This window comes from Neovison vison, chromosome 3, assembly GCF_020171115.1.
Source record: "Neovison vison isolate M4711 chromosome 3, ASM_NN_V1, whole genome shotgun sequence".
NCBI lineage: Eukaryota > Metazoa > Chordata > Mammalia > Carnivora > Mustelidae > Neogale > Neogale vison.
In genome coordinates, this window is record NC_058093.1 from 93556333 (window position 1) to 93575453 (window position 19121).

The window sequence follows — 19121 nt, forward strand, 5'->3', positions numbered from 1 at the left end:
CTGCTGGTCTGTCAGACCTTTGTGACTGTCCAAGCAGCCTACTTGGTTTTTTGTGGCTCTTAGTGAGGGTCTGCCAGCACCCGTTACTGTCCCAAAGGGGAGGATCTCAGCCAACACTTAGATTTAAGCTGACTGGAAGCTGGACCCAGCAGCTTTTAAATGATGCAAATAGACCTCTTATTGGAGATGACTGGGAGATGGGCTTTTCTCTCTGCTCCTCCTTCACTGAGCCCTGGGAAATAGTGAAGTACTTTTTGCTGTTTGATATCTTCTCATTGAATCTATGAACACAATGCCTGGTGGCCACCAGTCAGGTGATCAGGAGTCTTCCCCTGGGTTGGAGCCACAAAAACCAGGGCCCTAGATGCATGTACAATCTATTTTCTAGGAAATAGTGGCCACCTGAACAAGGTAGTGGGAGAACATAAAAATGATGCTCCTATGTTGCGCCTCTTGCCTCTATGATCTTTATATCTGAGTAGGCCCCTAGATGTGTGCTAAAGTAGATATCTGACCCTCAGGTCAAACAGATAGTCTCCTTCATAGAAAGACTGTTGCCTGTATACTGTGCCCTTGTGTCTAGCTGTGTTGAGTCTGTGTGAATCCTTCAAGAACTACTTCTCAGTTTTGTAGTCTTTGAGGTTTTGTGATGCAAGCCCTAATGGCTTTCAAAGGTATGGTTTGGGGGGATTCATCTCACAAGTAACAGGTCTTAAAATTTGGGGTGCCAAAAGTGGGGCTCAAACCTTTGCTCCTGTGGGAGAAGCTTGGGATGGTGAGTCACTGTACCACAGGTGGGGCTTATGGTGAGATTGTGTCATAGCTTCTTCTGTCCTAGCATTTATATTTTCTCATTTGCCTGATGTGTAGGAGTTGCTCAGTTATTTTGAGGGTTTATTTCACTGGGAATTGTTCCATAGGAAGCTGTAGAGATGTTGGTGTGTCTGTGGGGTGGCGGTATGCTGGGTATCCTCTTACATTGTCATTTTGAACCACAACCCCATCTGACGTTTATTTTAATGTCTAAAAGGAAAACGATTTCATTATCTTCATTGTGTGGGTCAAACAACTGAGGCAAACATAATTTGCGATCCTTATGGTGGGTCGCACGTGGGAAAATGGCAAGCCAGGATATGATTTCTGAAGAAGAATCTCTTACATTTCTATGAAGATCGTTGATGCTGTTATTTAAGTTAACTAGTAAGAGGCTAACTCTAGGGTGTGTTTGCTCAGTGACACTATAGATACAAGCCATCCTATTTTCATGGATTTTTTTTTTTTCTTTTTAAACCATAGTGCCATTGGACAAAACTGGTTAATCAGTGTTAAATGCTTAACAGAAGTCCTGTATAAATGAAAACTTCCTCTCTCTTCTTCGGTGTATCACATTTCTAACATTCCCATTTTCTGAGGACATTGACATATCAGTGTTTGGTTCTAGTGTTAACTGAGCTTTAAATATTCCTTCAAAGCTACTCTGTGGAATTGTAGTTGGCTCCATTTCATAGTGTATTTGATAGTGTTGAGAATGCGGAATAAGAATCCCTTTCTCCGGCAGTGATTTCAGCTGTCAACCCCTACAGTAGTGACACAGGGAAACTGACAGCAAAACTGTTTTTTGTCAAGGCAAGGGCATTTCATAAGTGAATAAGTCTAGAATAGGCAATATCTCAGTCTCTTGAGCACTTTATTTGTTATAAATACAAGTCAATACCACAAGATGGCACCTTCTTACTCTCAACATCTACAATTACAAACAATTATCTTCATAAAATGGTTTCAGCTCTTTAATGTGTTTAGGTATTATTGAAACCTTATAAAAGCAAGACTTGCTACAAACAGGATTGGTGTTTGATGTATATTAAATGAGGTCAGATAATTAAATTCAAAAAAAGAATTTATAAATATTCAGATAAGAAAATTGAAATTACAAAAGCAGAGTTTGTTATCATTAAACTGAATAACCAGTGTGTATGGTATAGTATTATATCTACATGGCTAAATTTCTGTTAAAATAGTTTTAGTAATCAAATAATCTACCTCACTCTCCAATGTAATCACCTAACACTCAATACATATTTCATTCAGCAACCACCTAGCTTTCATCTAGACCAGCAGTTATGCCCACACCATTTTTTTTTTTCAATAAATGCAACCCATGAAGTGCCATCATCCCCTGGCTACAAAACAAAATACAATATTTAAAGGTAAAAACTCAGAGAATTTCTGAAATGGTAAACCATTCTCTCTGTGTTCATGAAAATAGGCAATCCAATTTCAAAGTCTTTGAACCAATGTAAACTCTAGAAAACTCAGTGTTGAAATATGGGAAGAATAAAGACTTGCACTAATATAGTGCATAACAAAGCAGTGTCAGGCTCATCATTTACAGTAAATGCCTTGATTGGACTTTCCTCCAGATTGTCATCATGCTGCTGAAGATAAAGTTTACTGAAGTCTGTGGGAATTCCATCATGTTTTCTTCCTCCCATTTCCAAACAGGAAGAGAAGGGTTTTCAGGACCCTTGGGAAAATCAAAAAATTAAACACACACCCACAAACAATTTGAAAGCAAAATGGCAGACCTAAGAATCCTTGACTCCATGTTCAAATGAAGTTGAGGAAATATTACTTTTGCAATATTTGTATTCTGCCCAATGTATCACATCATGAGATTCCTCAAAAAACTGAGAAGTCTGAGAGCTACAAAAGAGAAAGCGGTTAAGGCAGTTGATGTCTACATTTGGATTTCTTTTTCAGGTTACATGTCTAAGTCTCCGTCGTAGGCTAAGGTCAGAGGCTTCTGTTGGGGAGGTGTGCTTTGATGTGGTTTTGGCTTCTTGCTGCAAAGGGAAAAGAATTCCTCAGATATAGGTTTACAGAGCTCTGTTTATCTGCCAAAGACAATTACAAGGTATAGAAATTCATGTGGTTAAATGACAAAAGATTGAGTGCTCTGAACACGTGGGTTTCTTTTTGAATACTTGTATATTTTATTCCTATTTTAAGGACAAGCTATCGTTTTTTTCAAAATCTTAAAAATGGTTTCATGGAAGCAATGAACTCGGTAGAGAGCTACTTTTCTCATTCTTGTTTATACTCAGTAATGCAACCAGATGCTGTTCACTAATTCCTAAGCTACCATGACCCTCCTATCAGAGATATTTCATAAGAGCAGCTGGAACAGCCAGACTCCTCCGCCTTACCCTAGTGGTGTTCTTAATTCGCTTTTGCTCTGACCTAAAACCTGACATTTGGATGCCATGTCACCAGAGTCTGCTAAGAAACTTTCTCTGATCCTGCACCATGCAGAGCCACTCTCGCCTGGTCTCTGTTTGACCTGAGGCTGACAACTTTGCCAGGTCAGGGAGGGCTGCTCTTCCTTCTCACAGAGAATCTGAAATTGACCAACCTGGGCAAATCATACAGTGATGGCCCAGATGTGGGGCAAAACAACCTGCATTATACTTTGTTTCTTATTACGGGTAAAACTCAGTCTATGAAGGCTGCTAGTTTGAATTTTATCTCATCGTACCCCACCCCTACCATACTGTTTCTCTTCCTTCCTCAGTGCCTTTGCTTTGCCATGCCTTCAGAGCCCAGTTCTTTGGTGTTGTCAACTCTTGCCTTGTCTCCAAGTTATTTTACAGCAGCATCTATCATTAATTGAAAGCATGCTCAGTGCCAAGCCCTGTGCTCAGCATTTTACATAAAATACCTCAATAAATCCAGAACAACCCTGGGCAGGGGGTGGGGGGAGAATTAGGGTCAATATTTTTTTACAGAGAAGGACTAGAGAGGTCACTTACCTTCTCCCAAGTGACTGAGCAGCTTAAACACATCTAACACAGATGCCCAGACCCTTAACCTCTTCAGTGCACTATCCATGCCATTAATTTGGTATGTGGTAGACACAACATTTTTTTCTGAACATAAGAATTTTTATACTTTGAACTTAGAAAAACACATTTTCATGTGTACAATTCAGTGGCACTTAGTATATTCAGTGTTGCGTAACCATCATCTTATCTAGTTCCAGATCATTTTCATCACTCCAAAGAAAAACTCTGCACCCAAAAAGTTGTCTTCCTATTTCCCCTACCCTCAGTCCCTAGCACCCACTTAACTTTCCATCTCTTAAGGATCTGCCTATTCCGGATATTTCATACAGTAGAATCCTACTATACGGGTTCTTTCCCCTAATGGTTAACATTGTATTATGTGAATTTTACCATATACACAAAAAGAGATGCCTGATAGAATTAAAATGAGCCTAGAGAGTATCAACTAGTTCTAAAGCTTTTTTTTTGGTTTGATAGTGAACATTACAAAAAGAGGAAATTAAAAATGATTTTTAACACAGATCCTATCAGTGCTCCTGCCTGGCACCTGGGGTGCAGTGGGGACTCAGTGGGTGCTGAGGTCTGGGCATGGGCTGTAGGCAGACACCTTCCAACCAGGGAAGCTGAGGACAGGCAGAAACCAGCTCTGGCATCCTCTGCCATTGGAGCCCAACTCTCTGATCGTGTGCTTCTCTGAAGGGTATTCACTGCATGATTAGAATAATATTCAATTTTATATATAAGCATATTCCAATGGCTCTAGTTCTACTGCCTGGCCCAGACTCTTGCATCAAGAATGGACCCAGCTTGAAATGAGATCCAGAGGATGCTAATCTGCAGCATTTAGAAGTACTAAGAGATCACACCACAGTTTAGGACAACCAAAAAGATGACAGCTGTGCATCTACAGTGGTGGTGGTGCTGATGAGAGTGGAGGTTGTCTTAATACAAGATGGTTCATCTGAAATGATAGGTGGGATCTTCTCCATCCTGCACCTCCTGTCTTTTCAGAGGAGAAAGGAAGAGAACGGGAAGAGATGTAGGTGCTTCCAAATAGTTCTTGACAATCTTTTCTTAATTAGCATTTGCCAAGGGCTACCAGGCAAAGAGAAATGAAAGAAGATCCCCGGGGAGTGGGGAAGAGGAATAGAGATGGCTGGATCTTTATACTGATGTTGCCTGGGAGACATCTAAACTTGGCCAGCCTGTTTTGGGGCCTATAAAATTCTGCTCAAAATATTAGAAATATTTTTATGAATGAGTTCCCTGTATGGGACTATGGAAAAGAAAAGGGGTCTCCTAATACATAGGCCTTAAATCCTTGTGGGCCATGGACTGCATTGGGGATCATTTGGATGAAGACCTCATTTTTTATGAATCACTTCAAATTGGGTAACCTCTCAACTGCTACTAATATCATAACTATGAATATGTGAGATCTGAGAAATTTTAGAGTTTGAAAGTTCTTAAATGCTGGTAAACTGAATAAGGTGGTATATGCTGGGTAGCTGTGATTTTACAAATCTTCCTGACTAGTTAAAAAATGCCTGAGAAGAGAAGCTGTTCGTAGCAAAGTCAGCAACTAGAAGGCCTGTCTTGAGAGGCCCTGCTCTCTTTTCTTTCTCCCTTACTCGTACTCATTTTCCCCTTAAGAAATACTTTTTCTCTTCAACTCTGGTATCAGGAGAGGTGTGACCACCTCACACTAAATCAGGACCCGCCGATGCCTGCCACATGGGCCACCACCACTCATCCTGTACCCACGGTGGATCTCTAATCCATCACACTATTCTTCCCTGTCGGACTGAGGTGTCACCTCATAACTCTTCCTAATGGAGCCCTCTTGACAGCCACCACCACTTCCAGGGTTGGCACAGGGATAAAGCCATTATGCAACACTGACGGTAAGAGACGATTGCGTGACACACATTTAAAAGACCTCCTCTGGGATCATTTGCATTTTAGCAAAGGACAAACCCAAGAAGCCAGAAAAACAAACTGATGATGAACAGGCATACTGCGGGAAATTAACAGCACCACTGAATTCAAGCCCCAAGGACCCATCCCAAGGCCAGGAGAGATTAAATAGCTTGATGAACACCTGAAATGGTCTTTGGTTTATGCAGCCACTCATGAGGGCGGAGCCTCGGGGAGTAGGTACTCTACTCTGAAACGTGGGCACGACGATGGCCCATTTACAGAGATTGGATATGCTGGAGTTATCTAGAGCAATTTTCTGGCACTATGTCTAGATTGACTACAGGCTCACCTAGCGCTCGTCTTCGCTAAATTGCCTCATGGATCTTTATTGCCAGGGGAGCAGGGGCATCAGTAATATTTCAAAAACTTCGAGCACTAATGGTAGATGTACAAAGGGTTGTATCTGAACGAAGTGGTCCTTAAGAAGACGATTTTTCTATATTTTCTCAAAAGCATTTCTAAGTTTTATTATAAACTGCTTTCATCTAAAGTATACACCTAAGGCCTGCATATTACAGCAGTTCTCTTGTCCTAAGCCTTTTATTTTGGGGAGAAAATATAAAATCTCCAAAACTGTCATCATCTAACTCCTCTGCAAGCTATTTAATAGAAGAAAATGCTGTGAAAGTATCTATTTGGACTCTCTAGGCAGCTCCTGTGTAACAGGAAATGGTAGGTGTTTTAATATCAATAGGTCTGTTTCCAGGTCTATAGCTTACTTGGGAAACAAGGAGCCTCTAAAAAATATGAAAACTGTAGCCACTACATTGAACCTAAAGGGTTTTTAGGGTCACTCAAGAGAAAGAAATTGCAGACCCGAAGACCAGTGGAAAGCATGTAAAGCTCTGGGCCTAGACCACTAGAAGTGATTTTACCAGGCTCATGACCTCAGATAAGTGATCCTCAGAAAAGTGAAATAACTTAGCTCGCTTTAAAATGGGTACAATACGAGTAACAGCTCGGTAGATTTTTGTGAGGTCTGAAAAGGCAACCTATGTAAAATATTTATTCATCCACTATTCTACTTCAGGTGGTAGAGGAGGGAGATATTTAAGAAACTATAATCACAGCCTAGACAAGTGCCAGACAGGAGGAGGAATGGACAAGTTATTCCAGACTGTTTAAGGGAAAAATGCTGGCATTTGCATTTTACTGGGAAGAAGCAACAGAGTGTCAATAGATAAACATGAAAATTCATTCTAGATGAATGGAATAGAAGGAAGAAACTCTGGAACCAGAACCCTCCTTGCTAAATTAGAAGGTACCACTGTAAGTACCCTACTTAGTACATTCAGTACTTTACATTAAGTACATTCAGTACTTGGAAGTTTTTCATATAATGAAGCATTTGTAATACAGAAAATACATGATAGACATCAAAAATATACATGTACAGTACAGATATAATGGTAAAGTTCCCTAATTCAATGGGTACATGGGGTCTTGAATAAAACTTATGAAACAGCAACACAAACTAAAAGTGCTGTATCTCAATAACTTAGACATGAAGATGGTAAACTTGAAAAACTGAACCTGACTGTGGAAAGGGAGGTGAAAGCAATAACGAAATGATCCAAAAGATGGACACAAGCTTTGTTCTCTACAAAAGAAAAGGATTATGTTATAATGAACTAATTAATACAGGATTGTTGGGAATTAGAACTAAACACATGGGCTAAATATTCCAGCAGAAAACTTACCATTTTATCAAAATTAAGAGTTTATAAAGGAAGTAATTTAAAAGGAAGTCTTCAATAAGAAAAAATGATTTGGGCCTATGCAACACAGCAGACTATCTAAGGCATAGGGAAACTAAGGAAGCCTTAAGGATTGTTCAGGCTTCAACTGTGGAAGACTTTAGTTGGCTGGTTAGGCAGCCAAAACCTGACTTTCATTTTGTTGTCAAAGAAAGCCAACACTGGTGTCTGAGTAGGAGAGGGGCTGATCATATGGCCTTTAGGAAGACCAATTTGGCTATAGGCAGAAGAAAGGAATATTTGTTTTGAGTCCATATATATAGTTATTGTGCGACTCCTAAAGGGAGAGGACTAAAGTCAAGCACTGAAGCTGAGAAAAAATAGATGTGAGAAATACTGTACCACTGGTCACTAAAATAAGGGAAAATTACACTGATGTTTAAATTTTCTAGAAAATTGTTTCCAGGATTCAGTGATATACCTAATTAATCCCCAGAGTTTAGAGTCATTCAGAAAGGGCCTCAGGGCGCCTGGGTGGCTCAGTGGGTTAAGCCTTTGCTTTCGGTTCAGGTCATGGTGTCAGGGTCCTGGAATCAAGCCCCATTGGGCTCTCTGCTCAGCAGGGAGTCTGCTTCCTCCTCTTTCTCTGCCTAGTTGTGACCTCTATCAAATAAATAAATAAATAAATCTTTAAAAAAAAAAGAGGGGGGCCTCAATAAATACTTAATTTTGAAGGACTACAGAAATGTTAAAAGGCAAACTTAATGACTATTACTACAAATTACTACATCCCCAATTCTAAATCCTATGGTTCCCTCTACCCTGGAATACCTAAGAGATTAAAAATTAACAAGTGTGGTACATCCAAGTTTTTAAAGAAGAACAGACTATCTTATTCCCTTGCACTGTGTTGGTCCATTACTTTCAGAGAAGCTTCTCGTCTGTTAAACCTTCATATCTTTTGTGGCAATGTAAGACCTTTTCCTTCTTTTCTAATCTGTTCTACTGATGAATGCAGCCTATCACTCTGAACCTTATATAAAGCTTTCAACTTCACATTTGTTCATTACGACGGGATCTAAGAATACACACAAAATTTATCGAGACATAAAAATTGGTCAGATCATTTGATTATAGGGTGAAGGACTAACCAAAGGTGTTACTTTTTACTACAGCTCTATGGAAAGAGTAGTTGGATAGAAATCCAATTTCTAGCATTAGAGGTGGCAGAAAGAATTAAAGTCATCTTATTTTCTTCACTAATTTTCACTGATCCAGGGCAAAGATTTATAAACTTGTGTAACCTTGGAAACAGAATCTGAGGCAAAATGTACAAAGGCTGGATTTGAATCGAGATTACAACTTGGGTAAAAATTCTCAAGGAAATAGTTTAATAGATGATGAATATAAACATCTCAATTTGGAGAAAAAAGGTAGAGTAACACTTTGATCTCATGAAAGTAAAGAAAAAAAAAAAAAGATCCTTTAGAAATTTTGCATGGAAGCTAATAAAATATTCTCAACACACTTGAAAACATTCAAATGTATTTACTCCTGGCTAGTTTTAAGAGCAGCTCATCAACTAAAATATATTCTGTACAGTAAACCAATTATCATTTTCTGAGAATAATAAATTTTTAGTAATAAGTCCCTTACAAAATAGAATTGACAGAAGATTTTACATCTGGTCAAGGTGGATAAACACCTGGCTCTACTATTTAAAATGTACTAAACTGGTTGTTCGAACCTATGGGTCAAGATAGGTCAATTTAAGAATTAGAATTTTCTAGAGTAATAGCTCTTAGCATTAACTGCAGTTTAGCATTACCTGGGATGCCTTTAAATATCCAGATGACCCGGCCAAAGGCAAGACTAATGAAATCAGAATCACTGGGACTGGGAGCCAAGTATCAGTCCCCAGGAGGTACTAAGAGATGCTAAGATAAAGTCAAAGCAAAAAATAACCAAAATACTAAAATGGGGAAATCCTCACTAGTGATTTCCCTCTTATACCTTCTGATTAAAAGTAGGTTGTGTCAAATGAGGATGGGAAAGATAAGTGATTTCAACTATTCTACTGTTGATAATTATTTGTGGGTAAAGGGTCCAGTGATAATGGCCAAGGATCTTTTAATAAAACACATCACCGATCAGAACACGGAATATAAATGTTTTGCGAGTCAGTACTTACCAAAGAAGGTAGGAAGTAAATACTAGGAAAATCATGATAAGAAAACCTCCACCTGAGACGCCATAAACCCAAATTTTTACTCGGCCATCTGTTTAAGATAGAGATTAAATAACAAGCTTAGCATACAAAAGTCTTCTCATCTGAAATATTTATCATCTGAATTCTGAGACTGGCATAAGTCACAATCATTGTGGAACTACCCACATGCGACAGCTAGAAAACATCCAACAAAGGTGAAAATGTAAAATGTTAAGACAGTATCAAATTTTTCACAATGGCAAACACACCAGTAATCATTACTTCATAAAATCTAATGGTTGTCAGGCTATTTTAAATGTATTTTTATGTGTGTTTAGTCTCATATATACAATACAGAAAGTACCGCAATACATTTTGATAACATCGAGAGAAGCAAAAAATAAAGAGGCCATCCTGTAAGCAAAGCAAATTACTGTCACCACTTTGGTGACACCTGATGTTGAGTGAACAAAAACTATATGCCCAAAAGTAATAAACTCACTAAATTATGTCAAATTATAACCACGTGTGTAAAAGCACAGACATTATTTTTATGTCCTATCTGCCAGAGTTAAGAAAAATAAAACCACGTAAATCTGATCTATTTTGTGATTTTTACTGTTATGTACAACTTGAGTGTATGTATGGTTTTCTATGTTCTGTTTATGTGAGCACCGTCGAATGCCTGAGCGTTCCCAAGAACAGCCTTCCTTTCTGAAAGACACACACACACACAGAAGATTCATTACACTACATGAATTTAACTAACTGCACGTCCAAAAAATCATCAGCATCTTATTTGAAAGGCTTCTGTGGGGTGAACAACAATCAAAACCTATGGTAATCAACATTTGTTTGGAATCAAATCACAATTACATTCAATTATATTGTCACTCCCCATTAGAGTTTTTGCTTACAGGACACTTTAAAACCTCAGTCAGGTTTTAGAATGAGGTTTCAATGTAGTAATGATGTTTTTCTACGATCATGAAACTTTTAACAAAGCTTTGATTCTGATCTCTTTGAAACACTAATGATGAAATCCCCACTTCTGATTTTTTTACATTTGGGGGGGCGGGGAGTCTTCGCTAAGAGAGAAAGCACCTTTCATCTTCTTACTCCTAAACCTCACGGAGCTGAAGTATTTGGAGGCCCCAGAACTTTGAAATCCCCGGTGTAGAGGTATGTGGTCCATGTTACTTAAAAAAGAATATAACTTTTTATAATAACATAATGAACAGGATCAAACTAGGAAGAAAAGGTAAGTCATGAAAAATAAGCTGTGCTGCTACCCTCTCTCAATTCCCAAGCCAGGAGCTACCACCGTTATCCTTTTCCTTTCCTTTAGCAGTTGAGTTTCCTTTTATATATGCAAAAGTTCAAGTACAAGCATACAAATATATACATCTTTTTTTTGGGGGGGGATACAAATGGCACATATTTTGAATTATACTTTTTTAGAAACAACTTCCCATGCTAGATCAGAAGACAGGTCTTATTCTTTTTAATATGAAGCATATTGGATAATTGTATCATTTTCTTTTTCCATTTTCTGTTTATAGACATTTAGATTGTTTCCACTATGCTTTAGAACAAACACTTGTAACAAACATTGTTTAGTAGACATATATATATCTGTATGATGGGTTCTTAGGAAACAAATTTTAGGTCAAACTGTATGATGTGTATTGCCTAAATGTCTTCCTAGAGGTTGCTCCAATTTATACTATCATGAGAAAAAAAGATACACATACATGTATTCACATCCAGGCCGCCACTGATGTCTTCATTAGCCCCCAAAGGCTAAGGACTTCACTTGTGGATTTGAGCATTCATTTCTCTAGAACCTCACACTAATTCTTCTTCCTGAACTGGGGGCTACAGGTAATGGGGGAGCCTGGCTACATTTCCTACTACCTTTCCTTCAGATTTAAAGCTACTGCTCATTTAGTAACAAAATGAATGAAACGTTTAAAAAATCCATGGCCTGCCCAGATATAAAGCAGAATCAGTAGCGAATAAGATACTGTGGGCATCCTGAAAAGTTGACTGAGGAGCGTACATTGGGTTTTTCCTAGATCTAGTGTCCTTTGGGCCCAGGCTCTGGTTTCTGCTTCATTTAAGCATATCATTAAGATGCTTTTGATACACAGAGGCCTGGGGTCTGAGAGGAATTCTCAGGGTATGTTTTGCGTAAGCTCTGTGTACATCTTCCCTCTCCACGTCCTGTCAGGCCTCTTTGCTTAGTTGTTATTAGCATTTTTGTTTCCTAGCAAAGGTATGTATGATTAGCACCAAGAATCTTGCATTCATTCATTTTCAGCATGCTTTGTAAGGGGGGAGCTGAGACAAATTCTATGACCTGCTTTGCAAATCTTCCTATCACTTACTGGTGATAAAACCTTAGTCAAGTTCATTTTCACTGTTTCAGTCTCCTAGTCTCAAAATCATTAGGTTTTTGCAACCTAATGAGATCATTGACTCAATACAACCAGCCAAGAACTACAGGTTACACAAAGCTTCTAATGTTCACTCCTCTCCTTAATAACCACTAATTCCTGACTCCTATAGGCCCAGCACTATGATAAAACTCACAACACTCCTGCAAGGTAGGTGTCTTTGGAACGGTTTCCTCATGTATGAAATCAGTTGAGAGAGATGAAGACATTGCACTCAATCAGAAAAGAGGGACATTCTGAGTTTTGATGTCAAGGTCTGTCTCTGAAATTAAGGCTCTTTACGGTTCCACCAGTGTTTCTCAACCTATATAGAGTCCCTCGACATTTCCTGAGGTATCTGCAGGTTCTTGATCTAAGGCAACTTCTGCTTTTAATTTCAATTATATACACATATTCACAGTTAAAATGGCATTCTCTTTTGCAGAGGTAATTTACAATGAAAAGATAACTCTAACAGTTAATATCATGGGGACTCAATTCCATAGCTCGTAGACTGGGGTTGAAAGAGACTTCTCTTCAACCATCCAGGAGAACATTTTACATTGAAAGGGACTCTCCCTTTAGGACATTCAGATTTGAGAAACCTTGGATTGGACCACATCACCTCTTCTGTCTCTCCTCTTTTACTCCTGCCCTGCATTCTAAAGAATGTCATAAATGTCATAAGCAGTGGTGACAATAGGAACCCCGATGTCCCTCAAGTAAATGTATATTCCTTACTCTTCAGTGTACCTGGATCAAGAGGTTGAAGTGACCATCCTTTAAAAATGTCATGTATCTTTGAATTCACAGGTCTGTTTTTCCCCGCAAGGTTCTTCACATCAGCTTTTTTTTCCTCAGAGCCGGGTACTTTCATACAGTAATCCAGGAAACCATTTGACCTCATGATCTCTCTGTAGCCCTTCTCACAACCACAGACTCCACCCTACAGCATACAAAATAGTTTTATGGTTACATGGTGATGAAAATGAACAATGTAAAAGTTGGAATCACTTAATACCTGTGTGATGTGGTATGACAATTTGGGGTTTTTCAGCAATAGAGTTGCAAAAGAGATGAAAAACAGAGCAGTTCCTTTCTTGTGAATTCCAAAGTCAACCTTAAATACATCATCAGATCTCATGCCTTCCAAGTAAGAAATCACAATTCTTTGTCAACAGAGGGCATCAACTCTATCCTTTTCTCCCTTACAGAGGTGTTCAAGGCATTTAATCAAATTATCCTCCATTCCCTGTCTCCCCAACGCAACTGTTTGAAATTCCTGCCCACTCACCGGAACCTGCTGCCCTTGATGCTGAGAAGTAAAGCAACAGGGATTATGTAAGAAGCGCCTTTGGGCTTTGTGCTCTTTGATGTCTGTTGCCCTGTCAGCTGCTGAATGTGCTTACCACCTTCTACCACTGTTCACTAACTAGTCTGAACTACCTCTCTGCATGCAGGCTTGGCTCTGCACTCAAGGAGGGCAGCCTGAGTGGAGAAAAAGAAGAAAGAAAAGACTTCACCAAAGGCACATGTTTCATAGTCTTCCTTGGAGGAACCCAGTGTCACACTACAACACATTCCTAGTTGGCACTGTAACAATGTGTCCTTCCTATTTCTCTGAACTCCTGATCATTTTCATGTACAGTGAACCTCTCCAAGATGCTGGCTAGGGTGACATGTAACAAACAAGGATTTCTGTCTCTAGAAGTGAAACTGAAAATAATTGCTCTTCTGTCCTCCAGTAAACATAAAGACAATAGAGAAGAATAGAATAAGTTGGGCATAAAATTATGAATCTGTATGAGTTTGCGGTAGGGGCACCTTACCTGAAACTATTTGAAATTTTTTGAACAGATTCTAGTCTCACATAGCCACTCAAGGCTGGGTGAGCCATAAGGATCGGTACATTTGGGTCATCGATTGTTAACTGAACACATGATGTTAAGGAGCAAAAGATACTAAAGCTAAGGAGGGCACCTCCATCTTCTACAAGAGGAAAAGGTCAGAAAAGTACATTAAAATTAATAATTGCCATTGTTTAGTAAAAGGCAGCATTCCTATAATAATGACATTACAGCATTTTATTTGAAGATATTACATGATGTTTAATAGAGAGCTAATTAAGACAATTAAGATCATCTCTAATCTAACTGAAAAGCTGTAGCCAATCACATGTGCCAAAAGTTCAAGGCAAAAGGCTTTATTATGTTTAGTTTATTTTATTATTTTATTGTATTGTATTTTAATAAAATACTATTTTATTTATGTTTTATTAAAGAGGGTATCTAGACAGCTGGTGGAAATCTACACCTCCTCTTTTGCAAACCTGATGAGCCTAGAAGTTGTTGCTGACCTCTTTTCTCCTCTGTAAACTTAGGCACTAGCTTTTCTGTGGAAGGAATTGACCCACCTTGAAGTGAAAGAGCCATAAAATTAGACTGAGTGCTTGAATTATTTTTAACAGGATCATTTTTGGAAACAGCACATAATAAGAAACCTGTTCCTTTAAGGAACATGATAGAGGCTCTGCTCCTTATGATGGTCATTGATTAGAATACACTGCACATTCTGCATTAATTCCTGAGCAGTGGTAAATGGGAGTGAAGGGAGAAGAATGGAAGAAGGAGTTCTGCTTTTAAAAAAAAATGTACACATGTGCATACATACTTTTTCTCCACAGGCAAATATTTAACTTATTTTAAATGAACTGAAAATTTATTCATATTAGTGTAGTCAGTTTACTAAATAATTAGCAAATATGAACACTGATAAGATCTTTCAAAATTGTTTGGGTAGCTGAAAAGCTAATAATGAAAGAATAAATCAACTGAGAACATTTATTGATAAGCAGAGCTAATATGAATTAACTATCTGAAAGGCAGATTTGGCTATAGCCTTAAGACATGGCTCTATTAAAAAAAAAAAAAAATCCTTAATGGCTGTGATTATTCCTGTAAATTCCTCTAGATGGTACCGTGAGCACATGGTACTGCTGCTAGGGCTATAGCTTGCTGGACGGAAAACATCCCCCAGCATATGCAGAAGACAACAGTTAAAGGTCTAGAGGCTTCTGCGCGGGACTCACCTGTGTACAGTAGGAGAAAGGTTTTCTGCAGGCTGGATTACACTGCCGAATAGCAGCAGGACGTGCCTGAGGGGCGCAGCCTCCTACAAAGGAAAACAAAAACAAAAGAAAACAAAACAAAAAACACAAAACCCACCATCATTTGTGGACTTTTCTATGATAAACATTTTAAAAAAAAATGGTTTTTCTCTCTGGGCACTCTGTAACAGTTCTCTTTTTTATATGCATCTGCTGACACATGGTCCAGCTGTATTTTATTGATTAGGAAGAATTGTCCAAGATGGGAGGCTCTGCCAACAAGACGGTTGCGGTCGTTTTTGTACCTATTCATTGGCAAATGTGATTCTATCACAGGACTCTGCTTGAGGGCCACATCTGTTTGCCGGGCCAGAAAAAGAATGGATGAAACTTCAATTTCAGTTCAGGAGCCCAAAGTACACCTGCTCAAAGACCTATTCTTTGTATATTTTTCTCCAGTGCCTGAATACCCCAACTAGGCAATAAGCCAATTGGCAACAACCAATGTTAAAAGAAAGCCACAAATAGGTTCATGGACCACAATAGCAAACTTCTTGGTAAAGCTTTAAAATATATCTCAGCCAGAATGCATACACACACACACATACACGCACAGTCACAAATGGAGCTTGACACCTTTTCTAAAAAAGCAAATGTATAAGCTCCTGGAGAGGCAGTCATACATCTGATACAGTACTTGCAGGTATTAAATATTTTTGAGTAAATGGATGGAATAATGTCTCTGTACTCTGCGATAATTTACACATTAGTTATGCCTTTCAGGAGTCAGGTACTAGGCTAAGAACTTGATGTATTGAGGGTAGCATTTAAATTGTATTTATGTAATACTGGTTTCACTTATAGATTCTAGCTTTTGCCTTACTATAATTGCCACCCAGTTATAGCTTATGATTGGGTACCTAGCAAAAAGCTTTCAGCCCAAGATGGTGTAGGAAACAGACCTACGTTTTCCCTGTGAATGAAACAGCTAAATTCCTAGTGTTACTGAAAGAATAAAAATCCTCACAGGGTAAAAAAAGAAAAACAAAAAAAAAACAAACACAAACCTAAAATCCAGAACTATACCTCCATGTGAATGGATAATTTGGACAGAGGAGCAATAACCACATGGTGGTGTTGCTGCCACTACTGCTTGGTGGCCCGGGGGTGGGGGTGGGGGAGGGGGTTGTTTACACTCTTTTAACCAGAGATCTCCAAAGAGCAGTGGCTGCGACCCTGGGGACAGAATCTCTAGGGAACTGGTAGAGATTCCCTAGGATCTCTAGTAGTCTTATCTAGAGGACACCATGCATCTTCTAGTATCTAGAAGATACTAGAATTTGTGTAGCTCACACAAATGTTGTTTAAACTTAAAACAATGAAATGAAGCTGATAGTTAACAGCCGATAGTGATAACCTGAGCTCATCAATGGATGGCCCAGTGCTGTACACTGTGCAAGCCCACAGAGGAGAACTTGATGGTGTAACCCGTACCAGCCTGCTCTCAGGGTGCTGAGAGGATGCTGCTTGTGATGTTCCTGGTTAAACAGATTCTCAACGTACTCAGTTTCAACAATAACTTACAGAACGGGCAAGAAGCTTAAAATAAATTACCATATGGATTAAAGGGAATACAATAACACAAATATAGGCAAACAAGACAAAGACAGGGCTGACAATTCTTCCATTCCTATGGAAGAATAGAAATTCTCATTGATATGATAAGCTCTGCCAGCTGCAGTAAAAACAACGACAATTTTCTCTGAGAAGGCATTAAAAAACTTTAAAATTGGTATCATTTGTACAGATTGTATCCACTGTCATGAGTAAAAAACCTTTGCTCCATCTATGTTTAGATATTAATAATAATGACTAGCAAAATATCCCAAACCAAGCTTCCAGTGCGATACATTTTTTGCACCATTAACAAATTTATTATATCTTTATCCACCCTTTTAAGTTCAACTTTTGTATGTGTTTTATAATATGATATGGTAGCATCATATAGCATAAAATGTTGGGATATGTCCTCAAAAACTTTTTACTGAGAAGGTACATGATTTAAAACTTTAGAGACTGTTGTTTTAAACTCCCATGTGTCTTTTTCAGACTTTGTCTCAGAACATGATATTTAAGGAAATTTTATTGTGTAAGTTGTTGGATAGTATGGGTCTTGGGATAAAGTTGTTTGCTTTCTAAGATGCAAAGGTCTATTACTCAGCCATAATAATGATGTCTTGCCATTTGCAACAACATGGTTGGACCTGGAGGGTATTGTGCTGAGTGAAATAAGCAAGACAGAAAAAGACAAATACCATATGATTACACTTATACATAGAATCCAAAAACAGAACAAATGAACAAACAACAACAAAAAAGAAAGAACCAGACATAAATACAGAAAGCAAACTGGTGGTTGCAAAAAGTGGGGGTAGGGGGATGGGTCAGGTAAAATGGGTGCAGAGGATTAAAAGGTACAAGTTTCTAGTTATAAAATAAGTCACAGGGAAGAAAAATGCAGCATATGGACTATAGTCAATTATACTGTAATACTGTTATCATGGTGGGCATCTTATATATAATTATTGGATCACTATGTTGTATACCTAAATCTAATTTAATGCTATTATGTCAAGGATACTTCAGTTAAAAATTTAAAACAAAATAAGGCCTAATGACAATTTGCTATGAAGATCATCTAAGGCCACCTGCTCAGTCTTCTCTTATACTTTGTAAGCTAATTCTTCTCACAAACAGCAACACTCAGAGATCTTTTTGAAGTGCCCACACAAATCTTAGGCAGGAATACCTGTGACATTAATGCCATCTGAACGTTGGCACCATACAGTTCGTTCATTATTGTTCCAAAGACTTGCTTTCCATGTGTAGTGATAACATTTGCCTCCTGCAAGTAAATATGATAACAGCGGTTCTATTACACCTCACATAAAAATAGAATAAGCATTGATCAATCAAGGCTGAGAATTGAGAAGTGCTCTTTGTACCTGTACAGGGGCGTGTTTCTAGAACCTGCTGGGGGCAGCTGTCTTGGTTCTCAAAAGACTGGACTATAAATGCCCTTGACCTAGACTGGCGGCCCATGGTCTCGAAGCTTCTTCCATTGATGCAGGTTAATTCACATGTGCTCCATTCTGACCATTCCATTAAATGGCAGTCTCCTACATGATTGGGCAGGGCAGAGGAAGGAAAATAATATGAAAACTGGCACTTGAAAACGTTTACCTGGAGAGGGTACACAATGACATCTGTGGTGATGGCACAGTGACAGGGGTGGGTTATAAACACTATACATGCCAATTTGATCAATTTTTCACTTAGGATATGCTACGAATGATGATTGATGGTTTAACCTAGTTTAGCAAGAAAGTATAAAAAACTAAATTTTCATTACTTCACTTCAAATCATGGAAGCCTTATTTAGAGGACACCGTGTACCTTCTAGTAATAATAAACTTCTCAAAACAGTAACTCAGTTTTCAAAGAGAGGTGTAACGTCATAAAATAGACATCCATAGAAACCACATAAAAGGGAGAAGCTGGTCTCTGAAGTGGGATATCTTTGAGTCTAAAGGATGTTTAATAATTTGAACATACACAATTGTGTGTGTATATAGATGTATGAGTCTACACACACCTTTCAGCTCCCTGAAAGGCCTTATCAGCTAGGTTGGTTATTAGGACTAAAAATCAACTCATACATTTTATGTAACTAATAATGACCTTGACATTTACAGAATGCTTTCATGAACCTACAGCCTTACTTGTTTCCACACACCATCTTTCAGGGGTTCATCAACTCAAGGAGCCAGTCAGCATTTTTTTCGAGTG

At 38.5% G+C, this 19121-nt stretch overlaps 1 protein-coding gene across 1 annotated transcript in view; it reads right to left on the bottom strand.

The window, feature by feature from the left end:
* Window positions 1-1943: 1943 nt before the first annotated feature.
* THSD7B (thrombospondin type 1 domain containing 7B) overlaps window positions 1944-19121 on the bottom strand; it is a 47169-nt gene continuing 29991 nt past the window's right edge. The window contains exons 7-12 of the mRNA XM_044244375.1: window positions 18278-18451; window positions 18082-18177; window positions 15255-15337; window positions 12920-13112; window positions 9711-9798; window positions 1944-2843 (exon numbers count right to left, since the gene is read on the bottom strand). Of these exons, the coding sequence (XP_044100310.1) occupies window positions 2762-2843; window positions 9711-9798; window positions 12920-13112; window positions 15255-15337; window positions 18082-18177; window positions 18278-18451 (716 nt within the window). The 3' untranslated portion in view covers window positions 1944-2761. The remainder of the gene's footprint in view (window positions 2844-9710; window positions 9799-12919; window positions 13113-15254; window positions 15338-18081; window positions 18178-18277; window positions 18452-19121) is intronic.